General features: G+C 31.1%; 1 protein-coding gene across 5 annotated transcripts in view; it reads left to right on the top strand.

Annotated features, from left to right (window-relative positions):
- The window catches only part of LOC142324164 (TAR DNA-binding protein 43-like), a 63,090-nt gene that overhangs the window by 20,817 nt on the left and 26,504 nt on the right, over positions 1 to 15,769 (top strand). The window contains exon 3 of one of the 5 annotated variants that reach the window (XM_075364887.1): positions 14,028 to 14,559. The exons of the other annotated variants lie outside the window; for them this stretch is intronic. Coding sequence (XP_075221002.1) covers positions 14,028 to 14,231 — 204 coding nt within the window. The 3' untranslated portion in view covers positions 14,232 to 14,559. The remainder of the gene's footprint in view (positions 1 to 14,027; positions 14,560 to 15,769) is intronic. 5 annotated transcript variants of the gene reach the window in all.

Here is a 15,769-nt window from a genome sequence, read left to right as displayed (position 1 = left end):
TTCATCTATGCCGTTCATTGTTCTTCCCAAATCTCTTTTACTCTCAACTAGAATTATTATATCATCAGCAAATCGTAGCATCTTTATCGGTTCACCTTGTACTGTTACTCCGAATCTAAATTGTTCTTTAACATCATTAACTGCTTGTTCCATGTAAAAATTAAAAAGTAACGGGGATAGGGAACATCCTTGTCAGAGTCCCTTTCTTATTACTGCTTCTTTCTTATGTTCTTCAATTATTACTGTTGCTGTTTGGTTCCTGTACATGTTAGCAATTTTTCTTCTATCTCTGTATTTGAACCCTAATTTTTTTTAAATGCTGAACATTTTATTCCAGTCTACGTTATCGAAAGCCTTTTCTAGGTCTATAAACGCCAAGTATGTTGGTTTGTTTTTCTTTAATCTTCCTTCTACTATTAATCTGAGGCCTAAAATTGCTTCCCTTGTCCCTATACTTTTCCTGAAACCAAATTGGTCTAACACTTCTTCCACTCTCCTCTCAATTCTTTTGTATAGAATTCTAGTTAAGATTTTTGATGCACGACTAGTTAAACTAATTGTTCTGTATTCTTCACTGCCCTTGCTTTCTTTGGTATCATTACTATAACACTTTTTTGGAAGTCTGACGGAAATTCCCCTTTTTCATAAATATTACACACCAGTTTGTATAATCTATCAATCGCTTCCTCACCTGCACTACGCAGTAATTCTACAGGTATTCCGTCTATTTCAGGAGCCTTTCTGCCATTTTAATCTTTTAATGCTCTCTTAAATTCAGATCTCGATATTGTTTCTCCCATTTCATCCTTCTCAACTTCCTCTTCTTCCTCTATAACACCATTTTCTAATTCATTTCCTCCGTATAACTCTTCAATATATTCCACCCATCTATCGACTTTACCTTTCGTATTATATGTTGGTGTACAATATTTGCAGTTTATAAAATAATATTGCGTTTTAACCTAGAAAAATAATATCGATCAAGTTCATTCCACTACAATATTTTAAAAAATTGTACAATTATAAAGATTATTATTTTGTAAGATATTGTAATTCATTTTTTTTTATTTATTTACAAAGATACTAAAAAAAAAAGAAGAACAAATCCACTTTAATTAAACCAGACTGTTTTCATGTAACCAGACACAATACTTCAAAAGTAGATAGGCAGCGGTACAGAAAAAATCGTTAACAAAAGTATAAGGAAAAGTTTATACTGGATTTAATCGTAAAAATAATACGCTTTTTTCAAGCAATTAAAATGTTTAATTTGTAACTCGCTAGTTCGATTTTTTTTTACAAAACTGTTGATTATTTTATGAAAAAAAATGATTACGATAACTTTTGTTATTAATTTTGTAAAAGTGCTTTTAAGAAATAAATAATTATATCGGTAGAATAACTATCTGATATAGACTTAATTACTATACATTCCACACAGACTGGAGTCTGTGTATAATTCATCGTTTCCTGAAGAAAGAATCCATTAATTTCTCGCATTCTTTCTTGCGATTGTGATAAATATAAACCGTCTCTTGTATAGGAGGTACCAATAAGAATTGCTTTCTCTGATAGTAATGATGTTCGGTATATACAGCCTTCGTTGAGGTGAAAGAAGTGAAGGTGTCATTTGTACGACTGAACATCATTTCCGTTTCAGTAGGTTAGTACTTTGTTACGCGACAACATAGTTAGCTAAGTAAAGAATCTAACGGGAAACGGTTTCTTCCTAATTCTTTTTAAAGAATTTGCTAGCCGTAACTCGATTACAAACTGTTTTCGGACATATGTTTGTTTGAACCGTTCTTAATTTCAAACTCTAAAATCGGTTCCTAAATTATTTATCTTTCCTCCTAAATCATCTTGTGTGTGTATATATATATATATATTTGATTACACAGATTAAAATATAAAGTAAAAATACGCAAATATAAAATATATAGTTTACATTTTATAAAATTATCTTTTTAAAAACATTATTTATGATAAAATAATTTCTTCACTAAAAGTCTTAATAAAGTTTGTAAATTCGATGCGACGATCAACTTGCACGTTTAAAAAATTTAGACGGGATTACTCTCCTGTTACAGTGAGAAATATAATTTTTGTACTTACGAAATAATTTCATAGAATCGATACACATATATAAAAAAAATATGTCAGAGATTCGAATTAAATTTGATTTGGCTATATTTATTCCTTATAATCTTTAACAGAACTACGGTTAGGCATAAATATCCTGGAGGTTGGAAATTGAAAGCACCCTTCAGAAGTTAGATCCGATAACGAAATTATTATGCAGTATAGTGCATCTTCGGTAAGAAATTAAACGATCTTTATACCCCTAAAAATTTACGCGCGCACACGCACCCACAGAGAGAATGAGAGAGAGAGGGTTTAGAGAATTTTCGCTCTCTCAGGGACAGAGTGAGGTTAAAGAGAGGCTGTGATGTTAGATTACTTTGCAAGAGCGACTCTTATTCTGATAATCTTATTCTGTAAATAAGTATGTTTTCTTACCAAATTCTTACGGTATTTAGTATTTCGTTTTTATTCGCTTGTGAAATATTAAATTTCGTATTTTAAAATGTTTGAAATTTATCGGTAATAAATTATAATTTTAAACTTGTATTTACTAGAATAAAGAGTAAAAACAAAAATAATAGTAATGTATAACGTTATGGCAAAAGATACCAGAATTGCAGGTAGTATAGGTAGACAGAAACTTCTGTGTTCAAATTTCGGTTAGCATTGCCTTTTTTATACGCTTTATTAAAATTTGAAATAAAAGTAAGTGACGAACTGAATGTCGGTCGAATTGTAAATAAAACTGGAAAAATTTTATCTGTTAGTATGTAATATTAGAATCTTTTTTTTTTTTGTAAATTACTTTACAAAACTGATAAATTTAATCGTAATATATTTTTTTTTAAATATTAAAATTAAGGGAGATTAATTATTATTTTAAATAAAATGTAATAATAGATATAAAATGATCGACAAATCTTGATTTAATTTAATTATATCGAACATCTATATAAGAAATAGTGATGCTGTTATTAACTTTGTTACTCGTTTAGAAGTGATGACCGTTACGTTAGCGGTTGTATTTGAATTGTACCATGGCGTGATCAGTACTGTCCGACGGTAGCCAATCAGACGCGAAGGAAGACAGCTGGCCGTTCTGTTGTTCGTGTTTAACAGAGGGACAGCGCGACAGAGGCGCAGCGGGTCAGTGAGGGGGGTGATTCCCCTCACTGTATCACTCCACCCTGGAATTAGTAACAGACTGAAAATTCTTTTCTTTTGGCGCGTCATCAAAAAATCAAACGAAAATATAATTATCTCTAAAATTCGTCTTTGTAAAATAGTCCTCTATCAGCTATGACCGATAGAATTTTATAAATTATATTTGTCATCGGCTATTGAACTATTATTTTATTTTATTTATTAGTATAAAAAAAATATTTTATTACATTTATTTATAAACATTTTGTTTTAATCGCAATCTGGATTTCTTTAAATGGATTTTAATAATATATCGCAATCGATGTATTTACAATAAATTAAATAAAACTGTACCTTCAAAACTAGATTAAATTAATATACCGACGGTACACGAGGGGTTGATAAAGCTTTTTATTTAATTTAATCAAATCTAATGTTCCGTCTTGATAGAACTACATGTGTACAACATAGGTTCATCAGTAATACAAGAATTCACTCGTAAATGCACGCTTGCAAAGGGAAAATCGCTTGTTAATTTGTTACCAGATAATTACAATTTTCGCTTTTTAATTTTTATTAAAATAATAAATAGCATTTACTTCTTAGCAAATGTTATACATTCATAAATATAAATGCACGGAAACATCAGAATTTTTAATTTACGAAATAATTTACACGAATCACATTTACCGGTACAAAACAAAATTCACATTACTATATAAATTCATATTTTAATTTAAGCACGCTTTTTCAAAAATCGCCCTAAAAGGATTAATATTTGAATAGATGTATAAATAAATATACACTTACAATGTTCTGAGTCAAAAAAGAGTTCTGAGAATTATTTTTAAAAACTTTTTCAGGTCAAATTTGATATAAACCCGCAAAATTTACCCCTTAGTTTATGCCTGAGGAATTAGTCTGGCATAATTTTACCGAAGAGGCAGAGATCAGAGCGAAAACTTTTGCCAGCCGACACTCGCTAACGAAGAGTTTACGAACCTATATTTATAAGAACTTTCTTCTTTATTTTCCCCAGTAGAACTTGTGCTAAAAGTTTGTTACTCTTTTCGTAAATAACCCTTAAAAAAAGCAAAGAAATTTGTAAAGATTTTATCTAATTATCCCGTGTGTTCGCTGTGAGTCTCAAAACAGATAACGATATGCTAGTCCAAGTAATCCCAAATATTTAAAAGCTTATCTCCTTCAACAATACAAACAGAATTTCTGATATGCAGTTTTAAGTCATCTACATTAACCGGAAGAGAAGAAATTTCAGTCTTTATAAAACCCCATAAAAAATAATCTAATCGCAAGGCATTATCGGATAAACGCCACATTTTCGTCAGTCGCTCGACCAAACCCATCTCTTAGAATATATTTCAACATAATTTCTAACCTCTTTGTCCCGGTGATGCGATCTCAATCTCGTACAAGAATTAAGTTCTCAATGTCTTCTTCAACTTGAGGCGTTAACCGTTCAGTTATCATATCGAGATAAATTCCTTCAGTTACTGCGTGTTTCTGGAAAAATGAAGATTTTTATATTCATTTTCGCAGGAAGCATAAAATATTTTCATTTTACGCAAATCGCTTATATAATGCACATCATTATCTCTAGGGTTTTCTATAATATGAATAGTACACTCGTTAACAAAAATTAGCGATTACAAAAACGAATTACTTCGAAAACAGGTCTTTGCATGTACACATAAACCTTCACGTAAGGCAATATCATCGTCGCTTCTCTTTTAAAACCATATATATATATATATATATTCATTTTTTTAACTGGATATTTAAATCCATATAAATGTTGAAAAAAGTAATATTGTATAGTACTCAGAGTTGATTTTTTTTTTCTCTAACAGTTTAAAGATCTGATGCGCTTTTACACGTTTGTAATTCTTAATGACTTGGCCTGTAACATTAGTCGACGGAAAATGTTTATTATACATATATGAGTTGTGTTTAGAGAAATGCAGTTATTTTTGTTGTTTTAGCTACAGAAAGTGGCCACCGGTATTAATGAATTTATTATTAAAAGATGTGACTGAACTGAACTAATGGCTACTTGGGTATGCGGCAGGTAATAATTGACAACGCTAATAAAAATAAAATATATTTACGATTATGTGATATAAGATGCGTTCACTTATAGTACGGTATATAAATAAATACTTTTAATATCATCTTGTGTGTATATATATATATATACTGTTTAAACGACTTCATATTCAAAACCGGTGGTTACTGGGACGTAAAAGTAAGTGTGGATCTTCTTAGTTACAAAATTACAACTTCATGGTGTTTCAAATTCTTTTCCGCTACCTTGGATACACAACACCGACCTCCGTGGTGTGGCGGAGAGGGTAGTATCTCGGCATTTCATCCGGAGGTTCCACGGTGGAATCCCGGTCACGCACGGCACCTTTTTCATTCGCTACAAAATTTCATTTCCATACGCCACGGATAAGCTTACAGTTTATTTAGCGAAATCATCCGGAAATAAAATATAATAATTAAACGGAAAACCGACCCGTTAATCATCATATCACAGAAGTAAATAAACTAGCTTATTTATTTGAATATAATCTTAAAGTATAAAATAAAATATTTAAATAATTTTTTTTTTACCTTTCATGTTTAAGCATTCCGATACGTGAAGAATTTCGTATTTAATCACTTTGATATATATATATATATATATATGCTCAGAGCAAGCTATACAAATGTGTGGTCGTTGTTAAGCTCTCCATGCGAACAGACGACTGAATTTTCGCTCTGCGAATTAGTACTCGTTTTCGTTGTTTTTCTATTTATGATATTAGTTTTTGTTATTAAGTGTTATTTTGTTGCATTTTTTCCGTCGTTTTGTTGTGTTTGCTGTTAATCGTTTTGCGTATTTTTTGCACTTTTGTGTTTTACTTAATTCCGTAGCGTTAATTAAGTTATTCGTTTTAAACGGTTTTTCGTTTCTATATTTATAAGAAAATTTCTTAGCCTGCGGTTGTCAAGGCTTATCGACTGGAAATCAGCTGTGTTTATTTCGTTTAGATTTCTGTTTACATTCGACTTTGAGAGTTTAGGTCGACTTTTATAATTTTATTTAAATTAACGTTTCACAAGATACAGAGAGACAGCTCTTTTTATAAATACAATTTATCTATTCGTAAACGAATTAAAACGTATAAAATTCGACCGATGACTTTTTCTTGTCCACTAGCGCAAATTAAAAATATACAGTGTCCTATTTAGTAGAAAGTATAAAAACCGTGTTTGTTTATCGAATTTATGTCAAAAGATATTGAATTGAACACAAAATTAGTTATTTTTAAACCGTTTAATCTAATCGCAAACACATAATCATCATCGAATAAAACCAAAAATATTAACAACTTTTGTAAACTTCGAATCTTTATTGAAATATAATCTTTTATTGTGTGTGTGCGCGTGCGTACGTGTTTCATTCAAACTGTTTCATTCGCTATCAATTTTTTTTTAACAATAGACCATTATGCGTTGTCTAATATTAAATTATTTTTGTTATTTTTAAAACTTATTGTCAATCTTGCGGAAATTATAATTACATAAAATATTAAAGAGAATAACTTTTCGCTTAAACTTTGATTTTCACTTATTTAATTACGTTTAATAATCCGTTTTCCTCAGAAAATCACTGAAATTAATTTAAGATAATACAATTCTAATTGAAAATAAAAATTTAAAGCATTTTTTAGTGAAAAAAATTATTAATTACATTTAAAAAATAAATTTATAATAAATTATATTGAAAGTAACACCGTATTGAATGCAGGTATTGAATATGACTGATAAAAGTTTCACATGTTTAGCATACGACGAGCCCCATCTTACAATTCCAGCAATATTTTGGTCATCCCTTGCCGTAAGGGTTGGTCATATCAAAAATTGTTTCAGACAAAAGTTTTAGGTAATTTTTAGAGGACTAACGACCACTTTAAACCGATTCGATACTATGCCTATTAAGGGGGGTATAAATTTTTGTCTCGAAAAGTATTATAAAAAAAAAACCCCTTCGCACGCCGGAAGGCGGAGTTAGATCTCACCGGTGCTAAGTAGGAGATAAAAAATATTTCCACCTTAAATTAAAGAAAAACTTCAAATTTACTCAATACGACAATGGTTGCAAGTGAAAAAAGTTTCACATGTTTAGCATACGACAAGCCCATCTACCTACAATTTCCTTGCCGTAAGGGTTGGTCATATCAAAAATTGTTTAAGACAAAAGTTTTAGGTAATTTTTAGAGGACTAACGACCACTTTAAACCGATTCGATACTGTGCCTATTAAGGGAGGTATGATTTTTTTTGTCTTCAAAACCCCATTTTTCCACCCTCTGGGCTAATAGTTGGTGATATCAAAAAAATTTACTTATATAAGTTTTAGGCCCTTATCCAAAGAATAGTAGGAACTTTAAACAAATTCGATATTTTACTTAATAAGAAAGTTATAACGATATATTTTTTATTTCGAAAAAAACACCCCATTTCCAACCCCATGGTTCGTTTTTGCCCATTAATGTATTCGACCGAGAGTTTGGATTTTTGGTTATAGTTCATTATTTTGTGAAGAAAAACAATGACACAAATAAATAAACAATATGAAAAAAAAATTTAAAACATCGCTCTTAAATTAAACTCACTAAAAGTAAAAAATAATTTTAGGACGGTAATTGACAACAAACTTTTATTGTGATATTTAAGATTATGTGAAAGTCGTAGTTTAATTTAAGAGCGATGTTTTAATTTTTTTTTTTTCAACGTTTTATGGCATTTAATATAAGAGTGGTTTTTAAAAACTTCTTTTATATATTTTTTATTTTCTGTTTTTTACTCTTCATAAGTTTATAATTTACAGCTGCGCTAGCGCACAGGTTTGAGCGTATTTATCGAAAGATCGGATCGGTACGTTTTACGGTGGGTGAGTGCAATCAAAACATAGGACTAAACGATTTAATTTCCGGATAACCAACATCCGGTCGATCAAGAGTGTATGCGATGCGTTAAACACTTAGCACTCGACCTGCCCGATACATACGCCGTTTGAATCGTGAAAATCGGACGAGCGGTTGCCGAGATGTTACGGCAACCGCTTATTGAATATTCTCGTTTTGGACAGAAATTTGTCACTTAAAAAAAAAAAAAAAAAAAATTTATGTAACATAAAGGGATCAATTTTCAGTTACATTGTACATAATCATGGTCAACGACTATAAACATTATAATCGCAATCTTATACAAATAAATATTTTTTACATCGACATCTATATATAAATTCATAATAAAAGATTTTTAAAATGTACTGATATACCTAAGGTGCTAGGTTCGAGTCTCATGGTTAGACACCACCATCGGCAGTTGTTTAGCTAGGTTTCATACATTAAAAAAGTCTTGAATTCAATTTTTGACTTACAAGTATTTTTTTTCAATAATTTCAATCGAAATAATGGCCACAACCAATATAAAAAAATAAATACATCGGTGATGAAAACGTTTGTAGTGTTAAAGGGTTTAATTTTATATTTTTGGTTAGTTATAATTTTATAAAATACAGTAAGTGATGCATTTACGTTCTAACTGTGTAACCTTGAACGGTTGTATGTAGCGGAAGTGAGGATTCGGTTTCCTAGCAACCGCTGGTACAGAGTTGCCAGACTTACAACCTGCAACAGACGTTGCCAGATTCATAGCTGTCTAACCTTGAAAGGTTGTAGTAGACGAAGTGAGGAAGGGAATTCGGTTTCCTAACAATACGTTACATACAGATAGACAGCGGGTGAATAAAAATTGTTATGTCTTCCGCGTTTACTAAAACAAATACTCTACTGACGCGTCAAATTGCATCTATTAACAAATTTGAATCGACAGCATATCAACGTTAAATTATTTTTAATTTTTTTTATTATGAAATTAATTTTTTTTTTGTCTTCAGTCATTTGACTGGTTTGATGCAGCTCTCCAAGATTCCCTATCTAGTGCTAGTCGTTTCATTTCAGTATACCCTCTACATCCTACATCTCCAACAATTTGTTTTACATACTCTAAACGTGGCCTGCCTACACAATTTTTCCCTTCTACCTGTCCTTCCAATATTAAAACGACTATTCCAGGATGCCTTAGTATGTGGCCTATAAGTCTGTCTCTTCTTTTAACTATATTTTTCCAAATGCTTCTTTCTGCATCTATTTGCCGCAATACCTCCTCATTTGTCACTTTATCCACCCATCTGATTTTTAACATTCTCCTATAGCACCGCATTTCAAAAGCTTCTAACCTTTTCTTCTCAGATACTCCTATAGTCCAAGTTTCACTTCCATATAAAGCGACACTCCAAACATACACTTTCAAAAATCTTTTCCTGACATTTAAATTAATTTTTCATGTAAACAACTTATATTTCTTACTGAAGGCTCGTTTAGCTTGTGCTATTCGGCATTTTATATCGCTCCTGCTTCGTCCATCTTTAGTAATTCTACTTCCCAAATAACAAAATTCTTCTACCTCCATAGTCTTTTCTCCTCCTATTTTCGCATTCAGTGGTCCATCTTTGTTATTTCTACTACATTTCATTACTTTTGTTTTGTTCTTGTTTATTTTCATGCGATAGTTCTTGCGTAGGACTTCATCTATGCCGTTCATTGTTTCTTCTAAATCCTTTTTACTCTCGGCTAGAATTACTATATCATCAGCAAATCGTAGCATCTTTATCTTTTCACCTTGTACTGTTACTCCGAATCTAAATTGTTCTTTAACATCATTAACTGCTAGTTCCATGTAAAGGTTAAAAAGTAACGGAGATAGAGAACATCCTTGTCGGACTCCCTTTCTTATTACGGCTTCTTTCTTATGTTCATCAATTATTACTGTTGCTGTTTGGTTCCTGTACATGTTAGCAATTGTTCTTCTATCTCTGTATTTGAACCGTAATTTTTTTTAAATGCTGAACATTTTATTCCAGTCTACGTTATCGAATGCCTTTTCTAGGTCTATAAACGCCAAGTATGTTGGTTTGTTTTTCTTTAATCTTCCTTCTACTATTAATCTGAGGCCTAAAATTGCTTCCCTTGTCCCTATACTTTTCCTGAAACCAAATTGGTCTTCTCGTAACACTTCCTCCACTCTCCTCTCAATTCTTCTGTATAGAATTCTAGTTAAAATTTTTGATGCACGACTAGTTAAACTAATTGTTCTGTATTCTTCACATTTATCTGCCCCTGATTTCTTTGGTATCATTACTATAACACTTTTTTTGAAGTCTGATGGAACTTCCCCTTTTTCATAAATATTACACACCAGTTTGTATAATCTATCAATCGCCTCCTCCCCTGCACTGCGCAGTAATTCTACAGGTATTCCGTCTATTCCAGGAGCCTTTCTGCCATTTAAATCTTTTAATGCTCTCTTAAATTCAGATCTCAGTATTGTTTCTCCCATTTCATCCTCCTCAACTTCCTCTTCTTCCTCTATAAAATCATTTTCTAATTCATTTCCTCCGTATAACTCTTCAATATATTCCACCCATCTATCGACTTTACCTTTCGTATTATATATAGGTGTACCATCTTTGTTTAACACATTATTAGATTTTAATTTATGTACCCCAAAATTTTCCTTAACTTTCCTGTATGCTCCGTCTATTTTACCAATGTTCATTTCTCTTTCCACTTCTGAACACTTTTCTTTAATTCACTCTTCTTTCGCCAGTTTGCACTTCCTGTTTATAGCATTTCTTAATTGCCGATAGTTCCTTTTACTTTCTTCATCACTAGCATTCTTATATTTTCTACGTTCATCCATCGGCTGCAATATATCATCTGAAACCCAAGGTTTTCTACCAGTTCTCTTTATTCCGCCTAAGTTTGCTTCTGCATTTTTTATCTATGTTATTTATAGTTACCATGATTTTCATTTTATGCAAAAAACCTTGTTAATTATTGTTTTCTTTTGTACTTTGCGATAATTTACTGAAACAGTTTATCACAAAAAATAGCCTAATAGCCCAAATAACGAAGGTGATGCATTTTTGAACAGGATTTTAACCTGTAATGAAACTTTGATGCATCATTTTGAGCCAGAGTCTAAGCGTCAAAGCATGCAGTGGAAACTTCCTGAATCACCTGTCCATAAGAAATTCAAAACACAAACACATCGGCTCGTAAGGTCAAGTTAACTATCTTTTGGAGTGCCCGTGGTCCGATTTTCTGTGATTATTGGAGGAGCAATACACTATCAACTGCCTATATTATCGACCATGATTGAGAACAAAGTCAAGCCCAGGTTGAAGAGGAAATGTCTGTGATGGCAGAGGAAAGAAGGCGAGAAGGTGGGAGTTCCTACTTCCTGACCTTGCCTCTTCAGATTTTTATGTTTTTGATCTGATGAAAGAAGCTTTGCTTGGTATCAAATTCAATGACAACGACGAGGAAAGAAAGAAAAGTATAAAAGTGGCTTTGAGATAGGTAAAGAACTGTTTGTTGAAGAGATAAGAAGAAGACTCGTAAAAAATTGGACAAGAACAGTAAAACTGATAGGGATTACATTGAAAAGGAGATAAAAACATTGTATTTATATGATAAACCATTTTTGCTCTACAGCTCTGTAGCATAAGATTATGGGTGTCAGGAAAAACTAATCTTAAAATTCGGTGGGAACCCTGTTAAAGTCACATAATAATAATTTAACTGTGGCTGCACTGTTAATGTGTATGGTGAGTGTATTAGAGATACACTTTTTCAATAAAACAATTTTCCGTAAATCTGTATTAGTATTATTGTCTTAATTCAATTATATGTCATTTTTCTGGTTAACATAGTTCTTTTATAATTCTGTTTTTATTTTTATTTTTAACTTTTTTGAAGCTTGGGGGTGGCATTTTTGGGGTTTGCTTACGGCGGCAAAATTGCTAGGGTTAGCCTTGCGTGCTTATCTGTTTTAATTTGACGCGTTAACTTTATTCTCATATAAAATGCAAGAATATAATTAAAAATTAATCGAGATAAAAGCTAATTAATAAATAACAAAAGAAAATTTATATTTCAAAAAGTCGATATTTTAACGCGCCAACAGGAATCGTTTACACCGCTTCTGAGGCCGTTATCGCAAGATCTGACTGACGAACACTGTTAAAAAATTTAGTATCTATAATTAAAACTCGAAATCTCTGGTTAAAAGGCAGTCTTGCTACCATACCATCAGGAAAATCAGCGATATTATTTCTTCAAAGAAAGATATCCAATAAATCATATATATCTCCATTTTTACTTTCCCGTCTAGATAGCGCTGTAGGTATAGAAGGGAAAGTATTGTATCGGTCCAATTTGGGCATATGTGGTTTTCACCGGATCTTGACGTTTTGACACCCTGGAAATTTTTCGTATGTTAAGATTATGTGTGTGTGTGTGTGGGGTTGGCCTCTAAATCACTTTATATCTCAAGAACTACTGAACCGATTTGGACCAAACGTGGTTAGATTACTTTTATATATGGAGCATTGGTGTCATTACATTTTCAGCGTAAAAGGTCAGCGGGATGAGTCTGTAGAACAAGGTTGCCCTCAATATCTCCAGATTCTGTCTAATCACAGGCGATTTCGTCACTTTATGGGGAATTTCGCCATATTTTTCTTATGCGCATTTGTTAACGATTAAAAAATAACAATAATTGCAAAATCGCAACCCCACCCCAAAAAAGACGATTGTTTTTAACGTATCCCCGTAGAAAAAAGTCTAGGAGTGTCAAATACGGGTTTCTCGCAGGCCAAAGCATAAGACCGGCTCAACGATTAAGAAATCTTTCATCGAAAGGCCCCGTCGAACGCCTAGGTAAAGTGCGAGAGCGCACCATCTTGTTGAAACATTACAGCAACGTTACTTTTTTGTTCGATTCGGTCGATTTCCGGGTAAACGTACATTTGTAGCGCGTCTAAATAAATATTCCCTGTATTATAACGCGTACGATATACTTATACCGTGCTCGTGAAAAGATAATAGGTCTATCGTAAAATTATTATTTAATTTGATACTAATTTACAATACAATATTAACAATAAATAAAAACAATTAATATTTAATCGAATTGAACATAAAGTGGAGGACATGAAAACAGACACAAAATTACAACTTCAATTATCTGCCATAACTCGGCTATTTTTTAACCGATTTAAAAAAAATAAAAGGCTTAATAACATACATTTTGATAAAACTTATATTTATGGAGAACCTTATATTTATGTAACGGATCAAAAAATTAACATTTTTTGATTTTGTAATTTGTTAAGGTATTTAAGTCCTGATTTTTTGCTAATTTTAAAACTTTTATTACCAAGACTTTTACCAAATAACGATGTGATTCTTAGATCTGAACTTGAGATATAAATTTTTTTATAAAAGTAAGAAAATTACAGATGGGGAAGAACAAAGAAGAAATTACCATTTTTCTTATGGATATTTTTTGTTTAGTTTTTAAAGTAGAATCCAAAGACGTATAGCCGGCTCAACATCGTATAAACATTCTGTATAAATTTATGTAAACGGTAAATCACAATTCCTGGTCAAACCGATTTCTAACATCACTCATCGGAATTACAATATATCTTGTATTTTCATTATTCTCTTTCATCTTAAAGTAAAATTATTATGGAATATTCTTTTGTTCTAATTAAAAAACAGAAGTTTAAAAATTAAGAAGAAAAATTAACTCATAGTCTTAGGTTTCATTCATGAAGACTTTTAAAATTTAAAGATCTTTGGCTTCTTTCAGTCGCATCCGGCTCCTGATGATTCAGCGGGTCCATACAGTTCACACAGCTCCTTTTGGATGCACTCAGCTCCTGTCAGCATCGCTCGGCTCTTTACAGGTTACACAGCTCCTTTCAGATACACTCGGCTCCTGACGATTCAGCGGTTCCGAACACAGTATATATGTAATCTCCTCACTTCATTCAGTCCTATTCCAGTCTTCTAAGAGACTATTACTAGCCTCTAAGGACTCATATAGTCTTATTTCACTCACTGAATTTATTAATACGATAAACTTACATAAAGATTTATAAGTTATTAATGTTATACATATAAATGATATTTACAATTACAATAAAATAATTATAATCACAAAAACTCAAGAATAATTTTATTAAAACAAACATCTCCACTTTTCGATATACATTTTTATTGGTCCTCCGACTGCGGGTATATATAATTCTACAATTTAAAGAAATATTATTCAAGAATCTTCATATTCAAAAATCTACTGCATAAAGGGATTCACAGTGTCTTAATTTTACATCATTTATGTAAGATCTTTCTTAAATTATTTCACATTTAACTTAGATTATCAATAATTTATATTAATTTAAATCGCTATTATCCAAAAGGAACAATTAATTAAACAAAGGGGGTCAATAAAGGCCTCTATAACTAGGATTGCCACATTTACTGATAAATTTTATCCATCACAGGGTGATAGTCATGCCTTGTAAATTAAATTAAGGAATCTTGATTTACAATGCAAATATGACCTCGTTCAATCAAAACTTGAATTAGATTATGACGATGATGTTTTATCATTGCATCGTGAACAGGTCAAGGAAAACTAGTGTACTGTAGAATGCAAATTGCAACATTTAATAAATAATATTAATCAAAAATCATCTAATCAAGAAGTTAGTACAAATACATCATTTAAACAAACTCAATTACAACCTATAAATATACCAATATTTAAAGGTAATGTCTTAGAATGACAGTGTTATATTAATATATCTTGTATTTATTAATTTAATTCGTAATAGTGATGATTTAACTAACATTCAAAAATGACACTATTTGCATTCTTTAAAAAATCAAACTAGAAAATGAAAATTATCTTGTTGCTCCAGAATTATTAAACGTGCGGTTTGACAATAAATATGTAATTGCTTTTCATAATGCTGAAAGCATTTTAAAATCAGGTTCTGTAAAAAAAGAATCTGTAGATACTTTCTCCAATTTTATTAATGAAATATCATCAAACATGAACTCACTTAAAGCGATGAAACTTCCTATTAATACATATGAATTTATCGTAGTTCAGTTTTTAACATCTAAACTGGATCATAACACCTCAAGATTATGGAAAGAAAGGTTGTCAAATGAGAGGTTATCCACCTTTACAGACTTCATTGAATTTCTTTATTCTAGATGAAAACTTTTAGAAAATATTAATTTATCCATTTCAAACACGCAAGTGAATACATCATAAAATACAATCAGATCTTTAACCAAATGATTTAAATCCTAATAAACAATACAAAAGTCATAATGTTTGTTATTATGTAAAATCCAATTTGTATCGATGCTCATTTTGTTAATCAAATCATTATAAAACAATGTAAGAAATTTTAAAATTTGTCCATAGATAATTGTAAAAACTTTTTGGCAAATAATTGTTGTTTAATTATTTATTTAAAGATCAGTGTATATATTAATCAATGTTGTTTAAAGAGTCTGTAAGATTTGTGATAA

Source organism: Lycorma delicatula, chromosome 4 (assembly GCF_047948215.1).
Source record: "Lycorma delicatula isolate Av1 chromosome 4, ASM4794821v1, whole genome shotgun sequence".
NCBI lineage: Eukaryota > Metazoa > Arthropoda > Insecta > Hemiptera > Fulgoridae > Lycorma > Lycorma delicatula.
This window is presented reverse-complemented; position numbering and strand designations above follow the sequence as displayed.